The sequence below is a fragment of the Lytechinus pictus genome, chromosome 4 (genome assembly GCF_037042905.1).
Source record: "Lytechinus pictus isolate F3 Inbred chromosome 4, Lp3.0, whole genome shotgun sequence".
Lineage (NCBI taxonomy): Eukaryota > Metazoa > Echinodermata > Echinoidea > Temnopleuroida > Toxopneustidae > Lytechinus > Lytechinus pictus.
Window position 1 is genome coordinate 8,924,038 of NC_087248.1, and position 11,563 is coordinate 8,935,600.

Consider the following 11,563-nt stretch of genomic DNA (forward strand, 5'->3'; position numbering starts at 1 on the left):
GCATGGTATATTTAACCCCCCCCCAAAAAAAAAAAAAAAAAAAAAAAGAATATAACATTTATTATTAATTTATTATTTATGCAATATGAAGAGTATACTTAGTTGAACAGTAATTATATTTTTACCCCCCCCCCCTAAAAAAAAATGTAAGTATTGCTTAAATCTTTCATCCCCCCCCCCCACCTCTTCCCCACCCCCACCCTGACAAAAATACTGAATAGATAAACAGTCTTGAAGATGATGTTTAATTAGTCAATTAGCCTAAAGGACTCTTTCAGCATTGGGAATCCGGTAGGGGCTGTCAGAGAAATCTAAATCAAAATATATCCTCAGGGCTCTTACTGCAGCATTAATTTTCCACCTGATTACATTTTTAGCACAAACAAACCAGAAAAAATATGTCCCTTTCTTGAAGGACTTTCTTGTGCATTCCCTGTCTGGTAATTCATTCATTATAGTCCGTTCCATTATCAGAATGACTTTAATTGAGATATGAGGAACACATCTCAGTTTCTTTTCCCACATGATTGTCTCTACACATTCATTGATTTCTGTAGGGCCTATTGACTGGGTAGAGTATCGACGGGAGCCACTCATGGTTTGTCATTTCAAATAATTCCCCCATGCAGGCATGTTTCAGAGATCCATTGAGAATTTGATTTATTGAAACTGAAGCCTCTTAAAATGCAAGGCTCTAAGCCAGCCATTTTATCAGAACCGTGTTCTTGTTCTTTCTTGAACCTTGTATTTTTTTTTAGATTTCTGTCTGACTTTGTTTTGAAAGGGATATTTGGATTTGTCTTTGTTCTTTCTCGCCCTCTTTGTTTCGCCTTCTTACTCCTTGTTAGTAATCATTCCTTCCTTCATTCCTCTCACCCATATTTTTGTCCTGCAGTTCTCTTTTTTATCTAGTTACATCATGTTATCTTTTTGAACTTGTATCCCAACCACTTTGTCATTCCTTCATTGCTTTCTTTTCCTTTCTTCTGTCTCTCTTTCTTTCTTCATTTCTTTTTTATATATCACCTCGCCCATTTGTTTCTCAGTTATCTGCTATTTTCCATTAATATGTTCCCTCTCCCCTCTTTCTTAAATTTTCTTCTTCTTCATCAACATTGACACAATCATCAACTACTTTGTCATCATCATCTTCTTCTTTTCTTCCTTTTTTGACAAATAATTTGTCATCTTCAGCTTCTTCTTATTTTCTTTTTCTTTTTTTCTTCAATTTTTGACAATATTGTCAACTACTTTGTCATCTTCATCTTCTTCCTCTTTCCTGTTTTCTTCTTTTTGTTCTTCTTATTTTTTAATCTTCAGTTTTTGTCTCTTTGATTACCTTATTATTTTTCCCCAACTTCTCTCCTATGGTCTATTAAATTTCTTCAAATTTTTTGTTTGTTTCCTCCTTGTCCCTGTACGCATCTCTCCTCTTTTCCCATTTTCTTTGTGTTCATCTCCATCTGTGTCTCATTTGCCTTTTCATCACAGACATCCTGTGTAGCATCTCTGAGGTATTACCAAACCTGACCGAAAGAATATTTGTTTTATCATTTTTTGCATTGTTCGTGTTTGCCTTTTCTGGAAAAGTCCAATGTTTGGGAAGACTCAAGAGACCCCAATGGAGTCAACTCTGCCTGGGGTTTTCACATTGTGTACAATGTATATTCCTCATTAGCTAGATGGTTAGAGTATCCCATGTGAACTTGCTTAGTGTTTTTTTTTATACATGAGCATGGTCTCTTGTCAGTTAAGAGTCAGTGTTATCACAAGGGACCTTTTTAGAGATTGACATTTCATCTTGACACCTTGTCATGTGACTTCGTGGTTTAAAAAGTAGATGGTTTTCGTGGGAGTGTTACATGAAACAAATAGAAAGTGATTTTTTTTTTATATACTAATATGCTCTGATCCAATCAGATGCATGGATTTTGGTAGCTTATAACAGTAGTCAGTGAAAATCCCGTGACCATATGTTTCATGAAAAACTCCCTATGGCTTTAAATCTTCAAACTCTCATTTACATGTCACTGTTTTTATCAGTGTGGACACGAGTGCTAATTCGGCACATCTGATATTGCAATGAGTGCCAGATTTTTAATAGTGGAAGATTCTTATCAATGCAGACCACCATAGTGAGAACAGGTGGGTGTTTCATAAAGCTGTTCGTAAGTTAAGAGCGACTTTAAGAACGACTGGTGATCCTTTATTGTGGTAAAAGGTGTACACCATTGGTGTTGATTTAGCGCGTAAGAAAATGCTAACCATTGCATAAGAATCCAGGTATTTATTTCTTCTTAGAAGTCCTCACCTTCATTATTCATTGTCTTTTGCAGGAGGATGGTCCGATACCAATGATCAGCCTCTACGAGAGCACCACCCAAGCACTTCCCATCTACTACTCACTGATCCTAGAAGGCTTGGCCGATGGCCCGGCAAACTCAGAAGAGCTGCTAGTCAACGCAGCCTTCAAGGAGGTTGGACTCATCCTCTCTGCTAGAGAGAAAACAGTCACAGGGGATACCGGAGCTACAGGGGTTGCATCAGCAGATGTCAGCAAGGGTGATGTGCTACCAGGCGTGTCCAAGGTTGCACCCTCGGGAATGGAAGAATGAAGGTGTGTTAATACCCCTCTTTTTGGGGGGGAGGGGTCAGTTACCCAGTCTCTAGCATTTTAACCCATTCAAGAGTGGGCCCACATATATGCAGGCTGAAGTCTATGGAAAATGTGTGTTGTAGCAAAATTATTCTGTAACCAATGGGTTAAGATCTATCATTTCTTGAGATTTTGCCCAGTATAGGGTTTTTCTTTTACCATATGTTAATCATGTAAATGATAACACAGTGGAGAAAAGGAATTTCACCTTTGTTGGAAAGGGTAAAATGTCATAAATGAATGTAAAGCATCTCTTGCATGCTTTAAATATTGTTGGTCAAATTACAGAACATGGCATATGGGTAGAGAGAGGGGAAGGTGGAGAGGTAGGGGTACAATTAGTGTTGCTAGGTGTACAGTGATATATGTGTACACTCATTTCTCTCTTTTTTTTTATATAAATGATTCTAACAATCTGGGAATAGAAAATAACTGACTTGCCAACATAGGGTACAATGCGGTGGCAACAGCAAGCTGAAGAGTAATACTGATTAACTTGTTTGAAGATTGAAGAAGTAATGCAAGATATGGGGAAAACAGAGGGGGGGAGGGGTAAAGAATGAATAAGACAGAAAAGGGAAGGAAGACAGAGAGAAATGAGTTTGTGTGTCATATTCTTATTTTTGTTAATAAAATGAATCCACGAGACATACTCACAACATGAACACAGGGCAAACAAAGTGCAAAGGAAATTGAAGGAATTAAGAAATAGGAAAAAATTTTAGACTTTAATAGAGGTGAAGGATGAGGGTAGTGAGAAAGACATTATAAAGATAAACATCAAATAAAGTCATCTTTAACTTCTGAGATATACATGAAACTGCAGTGACTTCATGCCTTCAACAAAATTCAAAACTAATTTATCAAAATCTGTCTTTTCATGAATAATATTTCCAAGTCTGCCAATTACCCTTAGGAAACTAACCTCATTTTAAATATTCCTCTGACGGTGTCGAGCCTATATATCAGCTTAATTCATATACCCTGTGATATCCAATTTTTATGAGATTACATGCCAAGGCTTCCATTGTGTTCATATAAAATCAAAATGTCATTTCATCTGTTATCGGCAAAAACTTTCAGGGTGTGGTCTGTTTGGGTTTGTAAATATCTTCATGGCTTAGATTGATCTAAGGTAATCAATGTCATGGCTTTGATGCCCTTCTCATTGGCTTTGATTTTATATTCACCTTTTTATTTCCCTCATTTGCACTGTAATGCAAACACTGCTCTACAGAGGAGAAGTCTTGTCTTAAAAGGACTGTACATTAAAATCTGCAGAAGTCAAATCTCATGGAACCGCAGAAATTTGTAAGACATACGCAAAGTTGACTTGAGATGTAAATAATACTTTTCATATTCTTGTCTGAAAAAATGCCTTGACTTCTTGGGCAGTTAGCCAACTTATAAAATGCTTACTTATTCAGACTGTCAGTCTCCGACATCGCTTTTTATTCTTTGATATCCATTCCATTCCTTTCATGCTTCAAGTGGGGAAGTCGGGTCTTAAGGCCCTGTCACATCGTTCCCTGCAAGCCTTGTGTGTGACTTGTGGGTAACTATCTTTGATCCCCGCATGTCAGCCGCAGGTCGTGGGCATTGACAGTATCTTGCACGCATCTCACATGCACCCATCACTTCCTCTCCTGGGTTGCAATGAAATAAATGGCACGGAATAGTCTTCATTTCTGCCAAGCAAGTTGCATCACTTTAAAAATTTGTAAAGTTTGTCTCTTCTCTATATTTGAGGTACGTGTAGAAGATCTACTTGCACCTTAGTCTGCTGCAAGGCATACTGGTAGGGGAGATTCTGGTACCCCCATGTCATTTACAGAAAAGTTCAAATTCCTTATCAAATTCATTCATTATTTTTTCACATCCTGATTACATGATGAATCATTCTTTTTGAAATTACCACATTTTGTGTGGTTTCTTTTCTCAAAATCAGATTATCAAAATGAGATACGGTATCTGAATTTCAGCCGCTGTCCCTCAAATTTGGCTTCATGTCTTAATTTGTCTGCAAATGTTCGGATTGATGGGTGTACATGTATGTCTCTCTGAATTGAATATTAGCAACATAAATTTATTGATAATTGGGGATTTTTTAATGTGATTGGTCTTGATTGGAAGTTTATTCATGTTCCAATATCAGGTGATGTCAAGGTCAAAGACCCTCTTTCTAAATTGAATGCACTTACAGTTGAGGCCAGAAGTTTACGTACACCCAGGAAAATTAAAGAAAAGTTGACACTTGCCAAACATCAAAAAATTTACTGTATCTTATAAAATATTTATGCTATCATGACAAATTTGATATCAAACAAATGAGTTTGTCATGCCGCTTCATCACACTGCTTTGTCATCAGGAGCTGAAAAATATTTAGGTGTTATTTTTTCCCAAAAATTCTTCATATTTTAGAAAAATGAAAAATAAAAACTTGACAAAAACATTTCATATTTGTGCTAGTTACTTCTCAACACAAACATTTCAGATTACACTTTTTTGTTCACTGGTGAAGTATCACGATAGAAATGTAATATAGATCATAGATTTGACATTTATATATTACTATGTAATGATGTTTGAAAATATAATAAGACAATATAATACATTTGGCACGAATAGTCCTTTTTTCTTCAAAAATAAATCCACCAGAAATATACTTTAATTCCAACGGTATCCTAATCATTTGAAAGAGCTTAATATGCTCTTTCATTTTATACTAAATTCATCATGGTAGTATTCATATTTCTGAAGATATAGTAAATTTTACGATTTTAAGCAAGCGAACAAATTTCACTGAATTCCATGGGTGTATGTAAACTTTTGGCCTCAACTGTACATGCATACATAGACATATCCAAGAATTATACTTACGTGCTTCCTTCCTCGAGCCACGTGATGATAGTCATTTCATCCAATCCCGGATTTCCCGCAGAAATGGATCATCTCCTTGCACCCGAGATATGAGGGCGAATTCCCCATAATGGGATAAAGAGGCTAACATTCTGTGTGCTAAGCTCCTAATGAGGGTATTACTTAGTCTGATTGATATCATGGGGTCGCCTTGGCAGCGTGGCCAGGGCATTCAGGGAAGAGTTCCTCTGACTCCGTGGACAAAGGAAGAGATGGGGTTTCCGTGATGGCGAGCACGTCCTTGTCGCCCCTGGCTCCAAGGCCTTAAACGTTGAACTTCCATGGTGGTTTTTTTTTGTTTTTTGTAAGACTGGTGTAATATCAGCGTGGCCAGGGCATTCAGGGAAGAGTTCCTCTGACTCTGTGGACAAAGGAAGAGATGGGGTTTCTGTGATGGCAAGCACGTCCTTGTCGCCCCTGGCTCCACGACCTTAAATGTTGAACTTCCATGGTGGTTTTTGTCGTTCGTAAGACTGGTGTAATATCAGATGAGTTTCACGGTCGACCAGAGTGAGGTGTGTTCTCAGAGCTTGTTTATAATGTAGAAGAACTTTTCCATTTAGACAGCATGAGTATCCCGGATTTCCCGCAGAAATGGATCATCTCCTTGCACCCGAGATAAGAGGGCGAATTCCCCATAATGGGATAAAGAGGCTAACATTCTGTGTGCTAAGCTCCTAATGAGGGTATTACTTAGTCTGATTGATATCATGGGGTCGCCTTGGCAGCGTGGCCAGGGCATTCAGGGAAGAGTTCCTCTGACTTCGTGGACAAAGGAAGAGATGGGGTTTCCGTGATGGCGAGCATTTCCTTGTCGCCCCTGGCTCCACGGCCTTAAACGTTGAACTTCCATGGTGGTTTTTTTTGGTTTTTTGTAAGACTGGTGTAATATCAGCGTGGCCAGGGCATTCAGGGAAGAGTTCCTCTGACTCCGTGGACAAAGGAAGAGATGGGGTTTCCGTGATGGCGAGCACGTCCTTGTTGCCCCTGGCTCCACGGCCTTAAACGTTGAACTTCCATGGTGGTTTTTTTTGGTTTTTTGTAAGACTGGTGTAATATCAGATGAGTTTCACGGTCGACCAGATTGAGGTGTGTTCTTGTTTATACTGTAGAAGAACCTTTCCATTTAGACAGCATGAGTAGGGATTTTGCTTTGTGTCTATACGGAGGAGAATCTAAATTTTAGTACGTGCTGGCTAGTCCAAGAGGGTCCTATAATGACAAGTGACCATGCTGGCTAGTCCAAGAGGTTCCTATAATGACAAGTGACCAGGCCAAAAAATATTTTTTTTTGGTTTTCGGGGGCTACTTTTCACAAGTTACTGCGTTATTGCCTAACATTGGATAAGCTTTAGTATTGCAATGAATGGGGATTTCAAGGGCTCCTTTTTTAGTTTCCAGGGGTCTTTTTTTAGCATTATCAGGACTAAATTACCCCAGCCCCATGTAATTTTTTCCCCTGCAAGTGACTACCTTGAAAGGTAGCAGACAGCCTTGCTGACATTAGTGATAAGAATACTTATACAGCATTTTTCCCATAAAGCCCAAAACATTTACAATGAAAATAATTAAAATAAATTATCTAATGCTAAAACTATAAAACTGCAAACTACGAAAAGGATGGGATATACGTATCTATACAGAACTAAAATTTGAGAGATACTTTTGAATCCACCAGAATCTGCCAGAATGAGCTTGAATTGAGATTCTCTGTATTAACATCAAGTGCAATCCCAGTCTATTTTCTCTTTGTAAAGCTTGACTTTGATTTTATTTTTCTTTTCTTTTTTTGTTGGGGGGGGGGTTCCACCCTTTCAGAGATATACTGGCCAGTATTCTGAAGTCGGGTCTAACTTAAACTCAGGTTTAAAGTTGTGGTCTAAGTATGGACAGCCAATTGTTACATAAATCACTAACAGTAGGGATATAATATTTCAGCTCATTTGGCTCTCAAATCATTCATAATTGTCTAGGGAGTATATATAGATTATTGCCTTCACCATCGATGAATCAGGAAAGAGCACAGCAAACATAAGAAACGTACAACTTAATAAACAAAATTGATACTTTTGGCTGTCCATACTTAAACCACAAATTTAAACCTGAGTTTAACTTAAACCTGACTTCAGAATACGGGCCAACTGTATCCAATTAACAATGACCTAGGAATCATAAACGGGATAGTAATTTCTTGCATAAACCAAGGGCTTTTATAAACTATTTTATGTCCTCAAACTTTTGTGGCTTACTCCAGGTAAAAGAAAGGTATTTTTCCTTCCAGTTTCTATATTTATCACAAACTATTCATTACACATCAAACTACAGGAAATAATCATATAAGTAATTCATTATATTTCCATTGATAGTTATATTTCTGCAGAATCTTGTTTTGGAAACCTCTAGTGTATTATGTGCCTGAAGCTATTCATTAAAAAAAAACACTGAGAAAATTAATCTTTTATTCTGATTTCTACATTCAAATTAACATTCTCTGTAGGGTATAGTTTTGTAAACCATAAAAACATAGATGAAGTTGTAAACATCATTATATTATCTTCAATTATCAATTTGTAATCTTTGGAGAATTACCTTATCTAATAGAGAGTGATTGTATGAATGTATCATTGCATCATTTGATTGGTTGGGGTACCCTATGTGAGTTCAGCGATTGCTTTACACGGAGTGGACAATGTTGCCTGGGGGAAATTGCAACAGGGATCCCTAACTGTTGGTTGAACTTCATCACTGTGTTCCCTTTGATTTAAACCCATTAACACATCTCCATAGATTGTTAATCCATTTAATTGAATTCGATTCCTTGTGTAATTTCCTTATCTACACTAAAACGTAACTAAGCTATCTGACTAGAGCGATAGTCATTTTGTGCAAGTGAATTGCCCATGTATTCATCGTACTATATTCTAGTTAAAAACGAATGAACTATCATGACTAGAAAATTACAGGGCTGGAATGATAGTTGCACTGAGCTAACACTTTGACAAGTAAATCTATTTAAAGTACATGTACAGGTGTACATGTTTAAATGGAAAGTGTTAAACATTTAGGGATATTGGGGTGAATGCGTGTATTTTCAGATTCAGTTGAGGGTGTCGACTCAAATTAGACATAACAGATGTAAGTGCATAACTCCAATTGAAATTTGTGCATTTGAAATATAAATAAAAAAGTGTTTGGATTTTTTTCTTATATATCCTAGTTTGTAATAAGTATTTCAGTCAAAAGTTGTATTTGGGGGAATTGTATAATATTGTACCAGTATCTAGACTGAAGGCATATTTATCCCTTAGTAGAAGACTGATATTAGAACTTTCTTCAAAAACATTGAGAATGGGCAACTTGAAGGAGGAGAGATAGACATAGTAAACTGGAGACAGAGAAGGGACAAGACATGGAATAAAAATACATCTTTAGGGCCTCTTTTTTTTTGTTTTAGTCTTTTGACATCAATTTGTGTTAGCCAGTATATATTTTCTGAATGCATTATCTACATGGCTTTAGAGTTAGCTGATATTTTTTTAAATCATAATGATGAGATGGTTTGATGAACAAATATGTTTTCACATCCTTTTTGTCTTCATTTATCTTTTCAGATGTGAACTGACTTTTGGAAAACAAAAGGATAACCCACTGATAGCCTGTGCAACTCTTCAAGATTCATATAAATTCAGTAGTTTTCTGTGTTGGGATAACTACCTAAAACCATAATGCACTAATGATGCATGATATTTTTCTTACCTATTTCACGCTTTACTTGAATGTTCCTAAACCATGAAGCTACCTTAATTGAGGCTTAGAAATTCATATGGGTATATCTGAAGGTTTTCCTTGTTTGTGAACAACATTGCTAATATGAAAACATTATCTGAAAAAGAAATGTCTCTTTCATTCTTTTCCCTAATTCCTAACTTGTTTTGTGTATCTTTAGCATGTAAACATTACAAAGATGGCGTCATTTTAATGGTAACAGAAAGTGTGACAATTGATTTCTCTCCAATATGGAGCATTCTTTCTGGTATTAATGTCACAATCATTGTTTTCAGAAAAGATTATACTACACAAGGATTAAACATTTTGGAAGGGAAACTGGATAGATTAGAATATGAGGAGAAACAATAAAAATAACTCAACATCGTATTTGAAATTTGTTTAATAATTTTGTAATGATAAGCTATGTTATACACAAGTCCATAAGTATGAACGTGCCAAATGGTATGGGAATTATTATTCCTCTTAAGTTTGAATATGAGCTTTTGTTCTGCTGCAGCATTTGATTAAAACAATTTCATAAGTGATGATGGCAATTGGCAAATATAATTATTGATGATGGACATGCATTAATTGATCCCTATTATGACTTGAGTATCATGTTGTAAATGCTGCCCACTGCTGTTCGAGTGAGTGTTGCATATCTCTGTATGGCTAGAATGATGTCTTTCAGTGCAGAATGGATTCCCTTCGTATCCCATAAATTATACAGTTACACCATCAAAACCAACTCCAGATGGACTAAACCAGTTATTATTTTACCAGTGAGATGTGATCTGTCGGATATGAGTTGATTTTGTCGATATGACTGGAGCTTAACTCACATACAATAAACATGTTATTGATTTCAATGTATCTGTTCTGACATCAAGAATATGTATCTAATCTTATTGTCAATCTTATCCTTTTGTTAGGGTCATGCTCTCTAAGAGAAGGAGGGTTTGTTGCAATTGATTGATGGCATTAATATTGAAGAATCAACCTATTGAATTTTAGGGGCAGTAATTATCTGAAAGTGCCAAATGCAAAGGGCAGAAGATGTGTGTGTTCATTTCTTTTTTTCCATGTTTAACTTGCTTTGCCAAGATGTGCCTCATTTTATTTGTATTACATTAAGCCAACTGCAGCTTTACCGTCATATAATTCTGTTTAAGTGTACATATGTATTTGCTGAATGTTTTCCAAAGAAAGAAGGAACTTCATGTGTCACAATTATTATGATAGTATTTGTTGTCCAAGATGATGAGGAGGATAAAACTAGTTGTTCTTAAGACATGCTTTTTTGTTAAAACTGTAAGATCCAAAGATATGGATTTTATTATTTATTTTTGTATTTTATACAGACATTGTTTCAGAATATACAGAGATATGTTTGTTTCAATCATTGATGATTCAATGCTATGTGAACTGCTACTGATTTTCGAGGAAGCCACAAGTTGCTGGCCTTTATGATGGAAAATAATTAAACAGTGTTTCAATTTAAAACTTAACTTTGACTCAAATTATGTTATTTTATCATGTTTGTGTTATGGCTCCCTCTGTCTGTTAGTCACCCCCTCTTCCCCTCTATCTCTCTCTCTCTCTCTCTCTCTCCCTCTCTCACACACACACACACATCTAAAACACCTTTTTCTCTTATGCATGTATTTGTGCACCCCTGCCTATTTATCTCTCACAAAATGATAGTACTCTCCTTTCTTTTTCCCCGTTTTTTAATCTAGTATAATTTTTGCTGTTTTAGCTCAGTCTGCTATGAATGCTGTCTGAATGAATCCTAGACCAAGGATATTCTCAAGAAAGAAGTACAAAACCAGCATTTGCAGACCGTTTGTAGACCATTCCAAAGTTTTGCATCTTGGTCGACAGCCTTTTCCAAGATGTCCTCGTGAAAGAAAAATATGATTTTAACAAAAAAAAAATGGGAACAAACATGATATTTGTACCCTTTTTTGGATTGGGGGAAATGGAGGAGTAGTCAATGCCTTATCACCAGTGTGGTCAATGGAAGTTATCATTCACGAAGCTGTTAGTAGCTCCATGTTCTCTGTCTAGTGATTACCATTTGTACAACTGTTCATTTCTCTCTGTCCGAAATTTTTCAAACTTTGATATACTGGACTTCTTTTCCCTTTTTCTCTATAAAAACAACTTTTTATTTGGGTTTGATTCCCCTTTGAATTCTTCTTCCTTCCAAATGGACA

General features: G+C 36.4%; 1 protein-coding gene across 1 annotated transcript in view; it reads left to right on the forward strand.

Annotated features, from left to right (window-relative positions):
* Nucleotides 1-10,852, forward strand: part of LOC135153969 (tudor domain-containing protein 1-like) — a 61,303-nt gene extending 50,451 nt beyond the window's left edge. Inside the window, exons 8-9 of the mRNA XM_064098957.1 lie at nt 2,337-2,617; nt 9,188-10,852. Coding sequence (XP_063955027.1) covers nt 2,337-2,615 — 279 coding nt within the window. The 3' untranslated portion in view covers nt 2,616-2,617; nt 9,188-10,852. The remainder of the gene's footprint in view (nt 1-2,336; nt 2,618-9,187) is intronic.
* The last annotated feature ends 711 nt before the right edge of the window (nt 10,853-11,563 follow it).